This window comes from Hippopotamus amphibius, chromosome 1, assembly GCF_030028045.1.
Source record: "Hippopotamus amphibius kiboko isolate mHipAmp2 chromosome 1, mHipAmp2.hap2, whole genome shotgun sequence".
NCBI lineage: Eukaryota > Metazoa > Chordata > Mammalia > Artiodactyla > Hippopotamidae > Hippopotamus > Hippopotamus amphibius.
In genome coordinates, this window is record NC_080186.1 from 231,724,607 (window position 1) to 231,744,027 (window position 19,421).

At 39.0% G+C, this 19,421-nt stretch overlaps 1 protein-coding gene across 9 annotated transcripts in view; it reads right to left on the minus strand.

Annotated features, from left to right (window-relative positions):
- GPBP1 (GC-rich promoter binding protein 1) overlaps positions 1 to 19,421 on the minus strand; it is a 76,719-nt gene that overhangs the window by 24,496 nt on the left and 32,802 nt on the right. For all 9 annotated transcript variants that reach the window (XM_057743230.1, XM_057743265.1, XM_057743225.1 and 6 more), the window contains 3 exons: positions 11,785 to 11,904; positions 1,492 to 1,615; positions 1,131 to 1,354 (listed from right to left, as the gene is read on the minus strand). In XM_057743230.1, coding sequence (XP_057599213.1) covers positions 1,131 to 1,354; positions 1,492 to 1,615; positions 11,785 to 11,847 — 411 coding nt within the window. In that variant the 5' untranslated portion in view covers positions 11,848 to 11,904. The remainder of the gene's footprint in view (positions 1 to 1,130; positions 1,355 to 1,491; positions 1,616 to 11,784; positions 11,905 to 19,421) is intronic.

A 19,421-nucleotide genomic window follows, 5' to 3' on the forward strand; every position in this document is an offset into this window, starting at 1 on the left:
GCTAATTAATTAATTAATTAATTTTAAAAAGTAATCTCAAAACTACACTGAAAAATCTGACACAATATAATGAACTCTTAACTACTAAACACTATTTGCAAATCTTACTTTCTGCTTGTTCTGCTAACAATTAAAATGGTTACAATCTACACTCACTCCAAGTTGAAGAAAAACAAGGGAAGTGTCTTTAAATATCCTCATAATCCCCAACAATGTGAGAAAAAAAGTGTGAATTTTTTAAAAAAGCAAATGCAAGAGAATGTAGTCTTTGCATCAATATGAGAAATCACCCTTTCTTAGCATAAGGTCAAAAGCAGGGAAGAGGAAATCAGACCATTCCTCAACTCTTCTGTTAGGTTTGCATCACTGAATTCTTAAAGCAAAGTACAAATTTATGTTTCAAAAACTGATGCTTGGGATCTGCCTCATGGCACAGTGGTTAAGAATCCACCTGCCAATGCAGGGGACCTGGGTTGGATCTCTGGTCCAGGAAAATCCTACATGCTGCGGAGCAACTAAGCCTGTATGCCACAATTACTGAGCCTGCACTCTAGAGCCCGCAAGCCACAACTATTAAGCCTGCATGCCCCACTACTGAAGCCTGTGCGCCACAACAAGAGAAGCCTGAGCACCGCAAAGAAGAGTAGCCCCAGCTCACTTCAACTAGAGAAAGCCCGTGCAGCAGCAAAGACCCAACACAGCCAATAAATAAATCTATTTATTTATTATTACTGTTTAAAAAGTGATGCTTAGGGTATTAAAAAGAAAACTGAGCTGAGCACTGAATGTGTACTCTAAAGCTAATCTTAGTAGATGTTTACTCTCTAGAAAAGGGAAATTGTTTAAATTTCTATGAAGAATAAAACGACATCAATTTATCCAAAGTTTTTAAAAACAACCACACGGTGAGACACAGGAATAAATAGGAAGAGGGAGGGAAGGAGGAAGAAGGTTGGGGAAGGGAACAGTTATGTACAAAAAGCCTCACAAAATGTAAGGACTAAAAATAACTGACCCTGTCGAGCATGATCTCTGTAGAAAATGAGCTGTACTGGTAAAATCTGAGAGAGACTTGATGCTTCAATAGCACTACAGAAACCTCATTTGTATTAAAATTATAAGAAACTTACAAAATCCTCAGCTTCAAACTGTTTGCGTTCTCTCTTGTCTTCTTTCCTCCCTGTTTCACTGTCAGGTATGTTGTTTTCATGTAGTCCTTGGCTTTTTCCAGAATGGAAAATACTGCTACGAGAACGGGAACTTCCACCATGGTATCCCCCTCTATGATTTATGTTTTCAGTACCATTTCTTCCATGTGTACGCCATCCACTTTTTTCTTTCCTTCCAAAGTTACCTTTATTTAATAATGGCAAAGTGTTATAAATGCAAAGAAGATGGTTATGCTTAAAAATTCCATCATAATCAAACCATTCTTTATAAGAACATGAAGAAAATTATTCTTAAACTCTACTGTTCCTTGGCAAATTTTACCTCCATTAGGACGTCCAATACCAGAATCAAAGCCATCTGAAGAGTTGTGTCGTCGACGATTCACATCATAACGATTTTCTGTCCATGAAAAGTTCTCAGAATGCTTTTCAAAATTCAATGACGACTGAAAAATTATAAGCATACAGGTAAATATACATATAAAACAACTATAACTTAAAAAACTAGTAATACTCTGGCTTAATTTATTTCCAAGAATTTTAAATTGTTAAGAAGAACATTTTACGGTTATTTTCAATGTGTTTGGTAACTGGTTAACTTATAAGATGGAGTCCACTGTTCATCTATTTTTTTCTACCTAACGTAAACAAGAGCACCATTCTGAAAGAGCTCAGCAACTATATGTAGCCAAAAACTTTAAAGTTAAAAGGTCACTGTAAGGGAATCAAAGCAAATACAGTACAGTTCTTTTATAACAAAATGTAATATTGTGTATCACACACTATTTGATTTAAATACCTCAAAGTTTTCAACATCAGAAAATTATGGCAAAGAAGCTACAGTTCTATTTTAAGTTCTCTAGATTTATTTCAAACTCCCCTTCCCCAAAACAAGCATTTTAAAAAGTTTATCAAAGGAAGAATGTGTAAAAATGATCTTAAAAGAATTAGAAATGTATAAAAACATAAATAAAAAGTCACAACTATTCATAAAAGTTGTTGTTTTTCCCCAATATTAATCCACTAATCTGATAAAATCACAATCAGAACTCCAGAACTTTTGTTTTAATGCCCTGAACATTCCTCTGGATTGTACTAATATTACAATTCTCTCCAGAACAAAGAGCAAAGTTCCCCAGCTGCAATACAAACCCAATGCACATACCCATTTCATCTAACTGGGCCCCTCCACATGGCTGCTGTGGGACTTAATGGTGCGAGTTCCCCTATTGCCCCTGGCTTCATCCTCATGCTGCTTCTATGCATGAAAGATAAAACCCTTGATCATCTGTCTTCTGTCAGTATCCATGAAACAACAGTAAAAGCTAGCTTGCTAAGCTTTAAGTAGGGTAAAAGCCCAAACCCTTCACAAACCTTAACAATTTTGGTGATGAGGATGTAATGCTCTCAGACCTAACACTTTCTGGAAAAAAGAAAAACAAGGGTAGGGTCTCTTGGGCCAGAATGGGCATAGAAGAAGACTCTCCAAGACCTGGCAGCAACTGCTCTCACCCAAGTGATGGGTGGAAGTAAGGGTCCCTCACTGTTTAGCAACCAAGTGGTAAGGGGCAGGAAACAAAGTGTCCACACAGTGCTTTGACGGTTTCAACTCTCCTCTGAGTAGAAGGGATTATACTGTCATGAGATTGGATCCCACCTGAAAGGCAATATATGGCTGTGGCTGCTGAAGTCAAGAGGTCTCCAAAGCTGAACAGCAATGAGTATAGAGTTTTGGAAAGACTGAAAACATAAGAAGTTTGTTAAGGCTGAACTGCTGCTACCACTGGAACCAAGGAAAATGGAGAGACTAGCTTCCTGGAGTGGAGTATCCTGTGTTCGCTGAACTCCCTTCCCAACATCAAACGCAGCTGCTTTAACAAGAAAGCCAAGTGTGCCAGAATTTAAGAGACAAACTCTTACAGTTCTGTTCCACATAGGTAACCAAGTCACATCCTACCCACTCCCATGAAGGGGAGACAGTAGTAAGCACTAAGAGTGCCTGAAAGTTTTCAGAATGGGGCAAAGCCATGGCAGTGTGGTACATGGGGGCATGAAAGGCCCCCAACCTGGGTGTTTGCTGGGGCCAGGAGGTACAGAAGACAGAAGGCAACACCAATCCTGGTTTGAGAAGCTATAACAGAAAAAGCCTCCAAGCCACCCCAAAAGGGTAGTATTTCCCTTCACCCTGCACTTTCCCACATTCCAAGCTAAAGAAATCATGTAATCTCCTGAAAGCTTAGACTGTAACTCTGATATGCATGTACTGAACTCTTTAGTCTGTGTCCCCATAGCGGGAAAGGGACGCCAGTGCCCCAACGTGGCTGACAGTTTGGAAAAAACTCAGCAGGAGAGAGAAATTAAAGCGATCTTACAGGTGGGGCCATTAGGCCAATTCAATGTACTGCTGTGTTTTACAAATGGTGGTAATGTTACATGCCTGTACTGAAAATGCTCAAGATTCTTCCATTCAGGAAACATCACAGGTTGACAGGTGATTCCCATCCCCTTCCAAGTGGCCTAATAAAAAGTATAGCTCCCAGGGACTTCCCTGGTGGTTCAGTGGTTAAGAATCAATCCACCTTCCAATGCAGGGGACGCAGGTTCGACCCCTGGTGGGGGCACTAAGATCCCAAATGCCTTTGAGCAACTAAGCCCGCACATCACAACTTCTGAGCCCGTGCGCTCTGGAGCACACGCACCCTGGAGTCCACTCACCACAACTAGAGAGTTCATGCACTGCAACTACAGAAGCCCAAGCGCCGCAATAAAAGATCCTGCATGCTGCAACAAAGATCCTCCATGCTGCAACAAAGATCCTCCATGCTGCAACTAAGACCTGACTGAGCCAAATTAACTAATTAATTAATCTTTTTTTAAAGTATAGCTCCCAGAAAGAAGAAGAAGGAAAAAATGAGATAATGTAGTTGAAGACTTGATGGCTCTGGAGTATTCAGAGAGGCCATTTCCCAGTTACAGCAGTGCCATCTGCCTGACACACACACCAAGTACACTCTTTTTTTTTAAAATGGAATGTGGGGAGTTCCCTGGTGGCCTGGCAGTCAGGATTCCAGGCCATGGCGGCTGCCCAGGTTCGATGTTCAATCCCTAGTCAGAGAACTGAGATTCGCAAGCTGTGTGGCCAAAAAAAAAACAAAACAAAAAACCCCCACAAAAACAGTGGCTCTTGCCCTAATGGCTGAGCTCTTATCGAAAGCAAACAACTCAAACTAAGGACTAACCAATAAAAAGAGCCCAAGAGGGCTCTTAACCAAATGGAAATCATGTGTTCAACAGTACAGCTGGCCTAGCCCTAGAAATGGCAACACCCTTTGGAGTAAAGTTTATTCCCCCTCCTGCTACCTATAACAAGCCACTGTTTCAATAAGGCTCTCAAATCAGAAAAGTTCCTCTAAATGCCTGGGCGTGGTTCACTAATGGTTCAACTAAATTAAAAGATGATGGTACACACAGCAGCCATCCAGCCCCAACAACTCTAGAAAACCAAATGGGTAAGTGCCAATCAGCTCCATGGAATAAAATAAAAGCTATGACCCTTGCCTTAGATAACATTCTTAAGGACATTTACATTTTTCTAACTCGGTCTGTTGCCAATGGCCTAGTCATCTCATCTGTCACCTGAAAAACTAGAGACTAGCAGATTAAAAACATCTCTTCGGGGTCACACACTGGGAAATTGCAGCTGCTGCTGAGACAATCTGAGTCATTCACGTTGATTCAGTAAGGCTTGCTGTCTGGTGAGAGTAAATGGCATTAGAATGGCATCAGAATGCTGATCAAGTCTTTGGCATACCACCTAGATCCATCATCACACCAGACATGGAATACACCCAGTATCACAAGCTAGTTAGAAGATAAAGGACTTTATCTTTCTGATGCAGAAGCCACCACTGCATGCCAACTTATGACTCCTGCCAAAAGTTGGTCCATTTGTCTCACTGTGAATAAGACCCCATTACACAAGGAGAACTACTTCTAAAGCTTGACTACTTCATGGAGCTCTCAGTGGAGTCTCATTACCACTGAAACTTTTTCAGGTTACGCTGCTACTGCTGCAGTCTGATAGGCTAACTCTGGTCACACTATTGTGACTCTTGAAATTAATCCATGTAATGTTTCTGGCGTTTTCCAGACTAACAGTCCACTAATGGTACATTTTTTGTCAAAAAGGTCATCCTGCAATCGGCCAATATTCAAAGTCCCCTGTCCCACTCACACTCAGTTCCTCTAGATAAAATCTGGATGCAACAAGGTGTTTTTCTGTTTGTTTTCTAAGTGAAGTATAGAGCTATGGGAACAGGATATAGTGATTTCGTGGCTGTAGAGAGCAAAAACTCTAGCACTTGGAGAAGAAACATCTTTGATCCCAGAAGGCACAGGTAGGAAGGAGAACAATTAATGCTCTCCCTATCCCCTAGAACCAGCACCACTGCCTGAATCCAGCAACAGCTGGGGGTTAACATTCTGACCCACTGGTAGATTTGTCATTCCCCATCCATATGAAATTTTAAAAAATTCATGTGGCCATGGACAGTCCTTAACTATTCTGCTATACCTGATGTTAACATCAGCTCCTGAACATGAATGTGTAAAATAACACCCCTGAATTTAATCCATGTTATGTTTTTGGCATTTCAGACCACTAACAGTTCAATTAACAGTACCTCTTTTGCCAAAAAGATAACCCTGCAATAGGCCAATATTCAAAGTACTCAAATGCACATTCCATATTCCCTACCTGCACAACCTTGTTTCATTCTAATAAAAATTCATATGATGCTCCTAACACTTAAAAGCAGTCTTGGGAGGAAAAAAAAAAAAGCGGTCTTGGTTATGTCATGTATGGCAACCGAGGTTGCAACTAACGATGACACTGTTTCTTAACAAAACCAAACCAGTGTAATAGTAATCCAAATCAAGTTTAACAACAAATCTCAAACTGGAGTGATCTGTGTCCCTTTGGGTGGTACGTTGGGGGCGGGGATAAGCCACAGAATGTCTTCTATTGAGGATAAGGGTTGCCTTTTGGCCCATCTTATTGCCCCTATAATTGTAGGTAATAACACCAAACCTCAAGTCAGTTTCCTTTGAGTGGATTTGGGGGGGGGGGGGGGGGGACGACAAGGACGGGACACACACTGCTCGACATGCAGGATCTTAGTTCCCTGATCAGGGATCAAACCCATGCCCCCTGCAGAGGAAGCTCGGCGTCTTAACCACTGGACCACCAGGGAAGTCCCTTCCTTGAATGCATTTTAATGGATAACAGAGTGGCCTTAGACCATATACTGGTTGGCTGAAATAAGTCATTTACTGGTTCCCCTCTAAGTTATTCACAATTGGCTAAATCCTGGTCTCACTCACTGGCTGCTTGAGATATTGGTAGCAGCCTTAATTAAATGCTATATAAGATATAGTAGATGGATTTGGTTCCAGCCTCTGTTTGTCAGATTAATCAGAGTAGCTGAGAGAGTGGTACAATCATGTGAAAATTCAAGTTTGGCCAAAAACATGTATGGCTGGTGGGTGGACTGTTGGGACAGGCAACCCCCTGTGGGCCCTGAGCATCCCTGTACATTCTGACTTGTATGCCAAGAATGCAAGGCCTTGACAGCTCTTTGTATGGCCCATTTCTCAGGGTTACGTTCGCAGAGAACATTGAGGAACAGATGACGTCCTATTCTGGGACAAAGAGCAAGCTTCCTATAAATGCAGTCGATTTCCCGCTCAGTGCAATGGGAGCATCTACCTGGGCCGCTTCATGTCAACCTCAGAGGTTTTAAGGGACATGAAGAACCGGTGCCAGAATCATCCTTGTGCTGTTTGCTGGGCATAATAAAGCTCTTTGCCTATGACCCGGAAGTCTCACATCTTCTGCCAGCATCCATTAAACAGTAACAGGCTGGCTTGTTACAGTCACCTTAAAGCAAGATAAAATTTCAGACCCTTCACAGGCTCTGACACACAATAGTCAGCACAATAAAATATGAATAAGAAAACACAAGTAACAGGACTGAAAATGTAGATAGAAAACTGATACTATTTGTGAATGAATGAATCTCCACATTAAAAAAATCCGAGACATTAGAGTAAAAACTGAGGTTGCTAGAAACAATACTAAGACAAGATACAATATATCTGCAACAAAGACTTAATAAGAATGCTTTAAAAAGAAAAAAAAGAATGCTTTTTAAAACAGCATTTAAGATAGCAACAAGGGACTTCCCTGGTGGCTCAGTGGTTAAGAATCCACCTGCCAATGAAGGGGACACAGGTTCGATCCCTGCTCCAGGAAGATCCCACATGCCACAGAGCAACTAAGCCCGTGTGCCACAACTACTGAACCCTCATGCCTAGAGCCTGTGCTCCACAAAAATGAGAAGCCCGCGCACTGCTATGAAGAAGAGTAGACCCCACTCACCACAACTAGAGAAAGCCCATGTGCAGCAACAAAGACCCAACGCAGCCAATTAATTAATTAATTAATTAAACTTTTAAAAAAAGATGGCAACAAGTGGGGACTTCCCTGGTGGCTCAGTGGTTAAGAATCTGCCTGCCAACGCAGGAGACATAGGTTCGAGCCCTGGGCTGGGAAGATCCCACATGCCGAGGAGCAACTAAGCCTGTGTGCCACAACTACTGAAGTCCGTGCCTAGAGCCCGTGCTCCAAGAGGAGCCACCACAATGAGAAATCCGCGCACCTCATCGAAGGTCTGTGCTCTCCACAACTAGAGAAAGCCTGTGCGCAGCAACAAAGATCCAATACAGCCAATAAATAAATAAATTTATTTATTTATTAAAAAATAAAAGAACCATCCAGGGCTTCCTAGGTGGCGCAGTGGTTAAGAATCCGCCCGCCAATGCAGAGGACATGGGTTCGATCCCTGCTCCAGGAAGATCCCACATGCCACGGAGCAACTAAGCCCGTGTGCCAAAAAAAAAAAACAAAAACAAGAAAAAAAAACAAAAAAGGAACCATCCACATGGTTTTCAGAATTATCAAGACAAACAGTGTAGGAAAATATCTGCAGAATATATGGCAAACAAACCCCTCAATATGAAAAGAGCTATTATAAATAAATCACTTAAGAAATAAATTACATGAATAAGCAGTTCATAGAAACAGTTCCTAACACAAAAATATGCTCAACCATAATTAAATAATGCAAATCAAAATAATGAAATGCCATTTTTCACCCAATTCCACAAAGATGAAAAAAATGGGAAAACACTTGTTGCCAAAACTGAAAAAAATGGCGACCCCCATAACATTTTTATAGAATTACAAATTGGTACAACCTTTTTGGAGGGTAATTAAGCACTATCTACCAAAATGTATAAACCTTCCAATTCACTGATTCTGCTGCTAGGAATTTCCCCTACAAATATATTCAAGAGACACCCAGGCATTCCTACAGCTTAGTCCATTAACAGCTTACTTACTTATCTATGTAGAGTCAATAGAAGATTACAGTTGACAGTTGAACAATGCAGGGGGTGAGGGGTGCTGACTCTCTGTGCAGTCAAAAATCCATGTATAACTTTACAGTCAGCCCTCTGTATCCACAGATCACACAGTACTATAATACATATTTACTGGGAAAAAAATCCATAAGTGGACACAAACAGCTCAAACCCATGTTGTTCAAGGGTCAACTGTACATACCCACTGAAGAGTTAGATACCCATGTACTAGGTATAGAAATATATTGGCAATGCTATCCTTGAAGAAAAAAAAAAGCAATTTCACTTGTTTATCCAAACCAGGATAAAAATATATTCCGGTGCATGCATAAAAACATCCTGGTATTTTACTTCTGGAAATTAATCTACTTAATATAAAGAAAAGGAAGTTATTAAACTGATAAATCTTTAAAGCCAGGCACACATGGGTTCCTATCCTAACTCTATCACTTTTGGTCAGGTTACTTATCTTGCTCAACCTCACTTCCCTTATCTGTAAGATTGGGGGGTGGGGGGGGACGACAGTATTTTACCTCTTATGATTTTCTTATGATTTTTGTTAGCCTTTCTTATACAGTGTTTTACACAGTGATTGGTATGTGGTAATGACTCAAGAAACCCTAGTTATTACATTTTAAATCTTTTTCTGAATTCTTTTTCAAAACAATAGTGCAACTTTTTCTGATTCCCAGAATACATGAATCAAAAGTTAACAGAAACTACATAGTAAACAAGAAGTTTCAATGAACTCAGCTACCAGTCTAAATTTTCTCATCCTCTCTTTGCCTAAAGTTTAAATAGCACACATTTTCAAAGCAAACTGACACTGCTTACATTATTAAAGGAAAGTAATTACAACGTTATTTTTGAAACTGCAGGTCAGGGTCCATTATAAAGGACATGAAATTAGTAGCAATTTACATTTTTTATTGGAATAAAAAAGACCAAAAGAGAAAGAAGAACACAGGTAAATGCCTTTTGTTTTAGTTATAGCTGTGTGCATATAAAAACATTATGTAAAATTTCCTGCTGGGTCCCAATCAACAGTTCAAAAGTCAATGCCCTATTTCATAGACATAAACAACCACATGCAGTTTAAAATTTCACCACATGATGGGGCTAAAATTCTGCACACCTTAGAAAACTGCTCAGGTGCAGTGCTGAAAACACTGGTACCCTAATTCAAGTGCTCCTATCATCCCTTCAAATAAAAAAAGAAAAGACTTAATTAACACCGAGCTGAAATAGAGCACTCAACAGTAATTTAAGTCTATCCCATTTATTCAGGATAAGATTAAAAGGGCTCTGAAAGAAAACAAGAGGTTTAATTATAACTGAAAATCCATGAATAGTGATTTTCAGCAATACAGACAGTATAAGAAGTCATTACTAAAAGATGTGTATTTGTTTGTGTTTATCAAAACCACTTCAGGTTAAGGTCTAAGGAGATAGTTTCAAATACTACTAGTTAAGAGTTCAAACTGACACTATTCTGGGGTAATTTAAAATAAATTAGAATAATTGATAATTTAGAATAGGCAACCCCGAGTCTCAAAATCATCATCTTCATTCACAAGGGCCTACATCCAGATGAAGAGTATGGTTCTAGAAAGCAGTAAGGATTCCACCACACATAACAGAAGTCAATCTTAATCAACCTCAGATTAACATCTGAATGAAAACAAGAATTATTTTCAACTTTTTAATGTCTGTGGCTAACTTTCCAGGTGCTGGTAATTTTTACTGATGATATGCTTAAAAATGAAAACAAGTCATACTCATTTCAGAAAAAATGAACTAAAGAGAAAAAGGAAACAAAGGGAGGAGCAAGAAATTCATATGTATCCAGGCTGTGAAGTAGGCCTGGAAAAACAATGAATCCAGAAAAGCATAGTTAAGAGCAGCTGCGGGGGGGGTGTCACGAAGACCACGACACACAAACAACAGCAACAGCAAAGCAAATTCCAGAGACCTAAACAAAGGAGGAACAGGGGCAAACAGAGTATCTAAACTAAGAAGATCTCAGTTGCTTCTTTCCTAACAACTTTGATCCCATTTTATAGTCTAGAAACTGAAATGTTTAATCATTTTACAAAATTCCAAAAAGAGTCCTATGGAAGTATTACAGAATAGAAAACCCTTTCTAGATTCTAGTCTAGGCTTACACTAGTTACATGAAAACAGGCAAGTCAATTAACCTTCCAGAGAATCCATCTGTATGAAGTCAGTTCAAATGATCATTAAGATCCATCTTCAAACTTCAAAATTCCCTTGTCTAGAGGAAATTTCTCTCTCCAATGCAAATATTTCAATACATTATGATCTGACAAGTCCTTACTGGAGAACAAACTTTCCAAATTATAAAACTGTTCCATCAGAGCTGTTTTAGTAAACTGTTTTTATAAGAACTGCCTGTACCCCCAAAAGGTCATAGTGAATGCCGTAGCATGGTAGAGCTTGATTAATAGACAAGCAGATGTTCAAGACCTCTTGATTCCTCTGCACTATGGAAAAAACAAAGTGGAAGACAGCTACTGAGCCAGACAGACTGATTTTAACCAATCTCAAGGTCCCTCTTAGCATGACTTTTAAGTGGATGACAATTTCTATGTCGAGCAAGTCTTATACAAACTGTGTTCTGTTTTGGTTATGTAAAACATTTTTAAATTAGTGAGTCACCTGATGCATAACAACATTGCAAACATCTCAGAACTAAAATTTGAGTAAAATGCCATTCAAAGTCTCATCTATTTGAAAAAGAAGTCTTCTGGTTATAAGGAAAGACTTCAAAAACTTTTGATTTTTTTTTTTTTAAAACATAGAAAAGTAAAGCAAGTTCAGAGGAATACTATAGGAAAAGGTAAGATGCAAAAGTAATATGCAATGTATTCAACTGGTTTGAATTTTAAAATGCAGAACTTTTGAAGTAAATGGTTTAGTATGTTGATGACATTGAAAATTGACTTTTTAAATAATAAAAACTAACAGATTAAATATAAAATAACTTAGAAAGTAATAAAAAAAAGTATTTTACTGCAAAAACATTAAGCTTTATTCTCACTACATCTGTGTAGAACATGAACTAAATAAGGGCAGACAGACAAAAAGAAAAGAGAGATGCAATAAAGAATACCTTTGTTGATGATGGTGGGGTAGGAAAATTAAGCCAGGCTGGAGCAAAGTCATGCTGCGCCATTTAGGTCCAGTCTCTCCAACTCAGCGAAACAAGGCTTCAACACCTCATGGCAAGTCCCTGTCACATAAAAATGGAAGGCATTAGATCTATACAGCTCCTGGCCAAAATTATCTTCTTATAACTCCTTTAAATTACAATGATCTGACTACTGCAAGATTTCAATTATAAAGAAACTCCAGAAAAGACAAAAATATAGTGACAGAAACTAGATCAGCAGAGTGGAGGTGAAGGGCCTGGGGAGAAGAGAAATGACTAAGGGAAGGAAGAAATTTTCAAGGATAACTGGGTATTTATCCTAATCGTGGTAATGGTTATACAAATGTATACCCTTGTCAAAACTCATCAAATTGTGCACTTAAAACTGGATAATTTTATTATAAATAAACTATCTCAATGAAGCTTATTTTTTTAAATTACAATAGTTTTATCACAACTAGACAAGTTACCAAGTGTCTCCTGATGTGACACAATAGGATGCATGCAGCACTATCTATGCACACAGCATGATGTATTCTTGCCCCCACCCCAAATGGAATCTGAAATCTGATTTAACTAACAATTTGCAGGAAATTCAACATAGAGAAGCAAATGAAAGGACAACTGAGGGAAGTAATCCAAGTGCAGACCACAAGATATTCTATGGTCTGGTTTCTTCAATAAACAAATGGCTTTCATAGGCAGATCAATCAAGTACATGTGGACCTTACACAGATCCTTACTCCAACCAAGTTTAAAAAGTGAAGATTACAAAACAGTCAAAAATTTGAACGTGAGTTGAATATTAAATGACTTTAAGAAATTATTAATCACTTTAGATGTGATAACGGTTAGTGTGATGATGATACAATGGACCTTAAACAAGGTTTACAAACTGTAAGGTTCCACTTATACACGGAATTTTTTTCACTAAATACATACTACAACACTTCACAACGTGAGGCTGGTTGGTTCCAAGGATGTGGAGCAGCGGGTGTGGAGGGCCAACTGTAAAGATTTTTTGACTTTTCAAGTCTGACTTTTCAACTGCATAGATGGACAGTACCCCAACCCCCACGTTGTTCAAAGGTCAACTGTACATAAAAGAACATATACTTAAGTCTTTACAATTAAATCAATACATCTGGAATTTGCTTTAGAAAAAAAACAGGGAATGCTGAATAAGGGTGTCACTGAAATAAGGTTGTCCATATTTTTATAAATGTTAGTACAAGGAGGTATATAAATCATTACTCTACTTACACGTTTGAAAATTTCCATAATTAAAAGGGTTTTTTAAATTACAATCCTCACAATGGGTATCCACTGCTCTTCTGCATTCTAACTTTAACTTTTTGGAAGCCTCTCTCAATTGCATCAATAAAAATTTCAAGTTGCCAACCCAATCTAAACACAGTAGATTCATAGTTTTTTAAAATGAGGGAGAAGCCAACTGGGCAACTGTACTCATTTCAATATAGAGCTTAGGTAGTAGCCAAGGAAGAAATCAAATTGTCTGAACATTAATTTCTAAGTTTACTAATGTTTTATATTTACAATTGCATGATAATCTCAAAAGTGGAACTTCAAAAAGCAAAATGATCAATACCACTGTATCTTCCTTTTTCAAAATTCTTTCAAATATAAGTGCTATGGCACAATTTAAGTCATGTCAATTTCCTAAACTACTTTAAAAATTTTCAAGATACTACAGAAATATTTTACTTCTACTGTCCCAAACAGTACTGGTTCATTAAAAGAAAGGTTAAGGGAATGGGGGGAAAAAAACTTGATACAATTTACCAAGAGCAATAAAACACATAAACAAATGTAAAATTTTAAGTGTATCTAAATCAAAATGAGCTATGCAAAAATTTGGACATTTTGAGCTCTAATTCTACCACCACCTTACATTATACTTTGAAGTCTTCTGAAATAAAAAGGAAAACTAAAGTGTTTTAGGCTGTGTAAGATTTGTATTACTTTTTTTAAAAAAATTTTTATTTATTTATTTTTGGCTGCGTTGGGTCTTTGTTGCCATTCACTGGCTTCTCATTGCCATGGCTTCTCTCCTTGCGGAGCACGGGCCCTAGGCACGCACTTTAGTGTGGCACTCAGGCTTAGTTGTTGTGGCGCACGGGCTTAGTTGCTCTGTGGCATGTGGGATCCTCCCGGACCAGGGCTCGAACCCGTGTCCCCTGCCTTGGCAGGCGGATTCTTAACCACTGTGCCACCAGTGAAGTCCCTATTACCTATTTTGACAGGAAGCTAAATATTGTTTCGAGGTGTTTGTGATAGGATGTTGCTTTCCCAACAACTTTTTAGAAACTTTTTGTTGGAAACTCTTAAAAACTATAGGTCCAGTAACTCAAAGAAAATGAAAAATAATTTTTATAACTTGTTCAAAATAAAAATTCACAAAAACACCAGAGGACCTAAGTAAAATAACCAATAATTTAAATTAAAGCTTGTCATTTTATACAGGGTCTCATTCCAAATGATGGTTAAACGAGAAGTTATATAAAAAACTTATCCCTAGAGCTTCCTAGGTGTCGCAGTGCTTGAGAATCCGCCTGCCAAGGCAGGGGACACAGGTTCGATCCCTGCTCCTGAAAGATCCCACATGCCACAGAGCAACTAAGCCCGTGTGCCATAACTACTGAGGCTGAGCTTTAGAGCCCATGAGCCACAAGTACTGAGCCCATGTGCTGCAACTAATGAAGCCCAGGTACCTAGAGCCCGTGCTCCGCAACAAGAGAAGCCACGGCAATGAGGAGCCTGAGCACCACAACAAAGAGTAGTCCCCACTCACCACAACTAAAAAAAAAGAAAGCCCACGCACAGGAAAAAAGACCCAACACAGCCAATAAAATAAATTTAAAAAAATAAACAAAATCAAAAAACTTATCCCTAGTAGGCAAACCACTACTGCCTCTTCATTTCTGCAGTGTCTTTATGAATTCTAATTTAAATCAAGTTCTTAAAGAATAAAGCATGAATACCTAATGGCATAAGTTTTCCTGTTCTGAAAAAAAGTAAAGAGCAACACTCGTTAATATTAGGACATTTACACAAGTGTGTGAAGGGATCAGGATGTGCTATCCCCAAAATACGCTGATTTGACATAAAAAAAATTTTTCAGCTGAAGGCATGTGAATTCCTGAAATCCCTTATCTACCTAAAAGCAGAGCCTCCCAGAAGAATTTATTAATCCTGTCCCCTGGAGCAACACTAATCTTCCCTTTTTGGGAGACCAAAACAAACAAACAAACAAAAAAAAAAAAAACAAAAATTCAGCACCACAACCAGACATTGCCACAAACTCCTAAGGACCCAGTTATCTATCTTTTCTCAAAAGTCATCTGCTTTTCTATTAAGTACCCTTTCCCCTGTGAAGTTAGGTATAGAGATCCCAAATTCTACTCATCTCTTTGAGTCATTCATCTCTAGGTACTGCCAGGTGTGAGCACATGCTAATAAACTTGTTTTTTCTTGTTAATCTGTCTTTCCTGAGTCTAATTTACAGAGCCCCAGCCAGAGAACAGGAGGGTAGAAAAGAAATTTTACCCCCCTACATATACAAAAGCAAGTTAAAGTTTAAAAGGCCCACCCTATCCATTTTCTTTTAACTGTGCTTTATGCCAACTGCTTTCTTTTTCTTTTTAATATTTGAAGATTTATTATATTATTTACTTATTTGCTGTGCTGGGTCTTTGTTGCTGCGCACGGGCCTTCTCTCTAGTTGTGGTGAGTGAGGGCTACTCTTTGTTGCAGTGCACGGGCTTCTCACTGCAGTGGTTTCTTTTATTGTGGAGCAAGGACTCTAGGCGCATGGGCTTCAGTAGCTGCAGCTCGTGGGCTCAGCAGTTGTGGCTCACAGGCTCTAGAGCACAGGCTCAGTAGTGGTGCACAGGCTAAGCTGCTCTGTGACATGGAATCTTCCCAGCCCAGGGCTCGAACTGGTGTTCCCCTACACTGGCAGGTGGATTCTTAACCACTGCGCCACCAGGGAAGTCCCCCATCTGATTTCATTCTATCTTCCTTTCCCTGCATGTTATGGGCAGAACTGTATCCATCCACCACCCCGCTGCCAAAAATTTCATCACATTGAAACCTAACAAACCTCAGAATGTAGAAAGAAAGAAGGAAAGGGGAAGGGAGGGGAAAAAGAAAGGAAGAAAAAGAGAGAAAGGAAGGGAGAGAGGTAGGGAGGACAAAATGCTAACAGTATGAAAATCCTTACTTCTTATATCTCATCCAATTTACAACTTATTCACCACTAACAATAAAAGTCCACCAGGGCAAATCTTGTTCTAAAATAATCCAAATCTAAACTCTGTACATTCTTAAGTGTACATGCCCGACTTAAAAAAAAAAAAAAAAAAAAAGACCACTAACTACTTAGAAGTCCCAAATGTAATTCTTTGAATTGAAAAATAATATATTTTGGCAAAAAATACACAAAATAGATGGGACTTTCCTATTTCTGGTAATGTTTTATTTCTGAGTCCACCAAATTTGTGCCAAAGAATGTTCAAATTTACCATCTTTATAACAGTTTATATGTCAGATAAATAAGCTCTAAAAGTCACAAATCCTATTAAAAACAACCCAAATGAACCAGTAAGTAAAGTATTCTAACTAGAGGCAGAATACAGATTTAAAAAAAAAAAAAACGTGGGGACTTCCCTGGGTGGTCCAGAGGTTAAGAATCCGCCACCCAATTCAGGGGACTTGGGTTCGATTCCTGGTCAGGGAACTAAGATCCCACATGCCGCAGGGCAACTAAGCCCAAGCACCACAACTACTGAGCCCGCAGGCCATAACTAGAGAGAAGCCCACTCAATACAACAAAGGATTCCGCACGCCGCAACTAAGACCTGACGCAGCAAAAATAAATATTTTTTAAAAAAAGAAGAACATGGGCTTCAGAGTCCAACAAGCCTGGATTCAAATCAATCCAACCAGTTTCTAGGCTGAGTTTCAGTTTCCTCTCTTCATTACGATAACTACTACTTACCTTACAAAATTCATCCCGAAAACTGTTATTAAAAAAAAACAAGCAAACAAAAAAAACCACTAGTACCCTTCACCACCATACAGTTTATATAATAACCCTTGAATAAGGTTAAGCTTTTCAAACATTAAACTGCTAACATTCCTTCACTAAGAAGGCAAGAACCAGAAGACCACTATTCATATTCATCTTTAGTTCTCTTAATAGTAAACCTGTGGAATACTCCTTTAGTAAGCTTAGTTTAACACATTAACAGATTTCATTTTAAAAGTAAGTCTTCTTCCCAATTCAGGCCTAAAGACATTATACAGGGTAAAGCAAAGAAGCCAAGGGTCTAAAACTAAGTGTTAGAGCCAGAGTCGGTATGAGAGGGTATCAACATGTGAAACTGGCCCTGCACAGGATGTCAGCATCAAAGCACAGTGATAAAGGACATCCATGCAGAGGCACAGCCAGGGTTGTGGCAGTGAGCCCAAAAAGAGTGAGAAAGGCATCCATGCAGTAGAAAGGAAGCAGCTAGAGTAAGGAGTGAAAACACCAAGCAGGGAGAGAAGGGTATCTACATGAAAGTGGCAGCAGGGGCTACAATAAAAAACTGGTTATATATGAGGAAGATGATCAAATAAATATACTGAGAATAATGAAAGCTAATAAGTTTCATACTGTTAAGACAGTAACTAATAATGGAAAGGATGCAAACTAGAGTGAATGCTGTGTTGTATGATTAATTCAAATCAGATATTAATAAGATACTAATATTCATATACACCATAAAGATAAATATTTTGGGTTACGTGTGTGTGTGTGTGTGTGTGTGTGTGTACACACACACACACACACATCCCTCCTCTCCCCCAGCTTTGTGCACTGAGAGGGGCAGGCCTGAGCACAGTGACACTCCAACAGCAACAAGCATACTTCCCATCCAGGTCTGGTCTTCTAAAAACCATTTTCCACTAAAAGAAACCAGGGCTTTTTTGAGAAATGAACAGCTGATTCCAGGCCTAGGAGAAGATGACAAAATACGTCTGTAATATTTTGTTGTGGCAAAAACCAAGAAGTGGCCAAATAATGATTGGGAAATATCATAAGGACACAGAAACCAGCTTGAGTGGGTTCCCATTGGCCAAATTAGGGACAATGTGAGCATTAAAAATGAGAAAATATATGGGAAGGACATCAACACAAATGGTGACATACAGAATTCCAAGAGCCTACCCCTCCCACACAAACACCAAAAAAACAAGCAAAATCTGTCAGAATCAACTTCATCAGAACTCTAAAAAAGTCAAAGGTTTACAATGATTAACGAAGCACCGAATCAAGAAAACGGAAACTTTAAAATGATAGTAAAGCTTTCTGGCATTTTCACTTGCCCTTGACCCACATCTCTCCCAGGCACAATGAAGGTTTTGAAGACCAGTGAAGGGCTCTAGTCTCTGGTTCCAGAGTGAGTACAGTATACCTTATTCTCAAAGAATTATGTCTGCTCTGTAAACCTGGCTGGGGGCTACCTGAGGATGGAGGAGAGGCACCTGCCTCCCTTTGTGCCTATCAGGGAAGGAAAAGCTGCCAGAGAGCAATCCTCCAAAACACTGTAAAGCAAATGAACAATCCTCTGCCAAGGACAAAGGTTTACAATTCAGTACACAATAGCACACCCAAAGCCTGGGAGAAAAGACTGAGAGGCAATTGGGTGGGGGTGGTTATGACATTGCAACAAACTCCCTTATACTGTATAAGGGAAATTAGAAAACCACACAAACACCCAGGGCAAGATGCATGCTCAGGAGTAAAAAAAAAACCTGAGAAGACCCTTAGCTTTCATGCCTGGCTGATCTTTAGGTTCAACAAAAGCAGTAACTGAAGCCTAAGACAGTTATAAACGGTGTGGCTAGGCATTATAGAAGTGCCCTAACACAGATTCAATAACCAAAGACTGGGAGAGTTCTTATTTTTTTCCTTTCTCTTTATTTTTATTCCCTTTTGGCTCCAAGCATACATTTACAATGAAACAGTAGCTGAACAAGGTAAAGGTGGCTCTTGTTTGAAGAACTCAGAACAGCAGGATCTATGGACAGCTGAAATAAAACCGCTATTGTATTGCACTGAAACTACTTTTGGTAACCACTGAAACTTTAGTAGGCTTATTAAAGGCTGCAACCTGTCTCAGCTGTGCTGTAGACACTAAGTTTCTTGCTTGGACTATGTGGGAAGGATCTGCAGCCTTTAGATAATATACTGATCCTGATAACTTTTATATTTTGTTCATCATGGATTTTCTGCATTAATTTATAATTCATTAAAATATTATTTATCTCCAACAACAAAAAAACACTGGGTGATCACAATCTAAGGGAAAGAGACTTCAGAAACTACCCAAAACAAAGAATACAGACTTTCAGAAATAGTTTAGAAAAGTCACTAAATGAACACACAACCACAAGCCACAGCAAGCAACCCCCAAGGGTGGGGAGAAAAAAAAATTGATTCCTGAAGTCTCCAAATTACAATATTCAAAATGTTTGATTTTCTAACAAAAAATTACAAAGCATGCAAGGAAACAAAGTATGGCCCATGG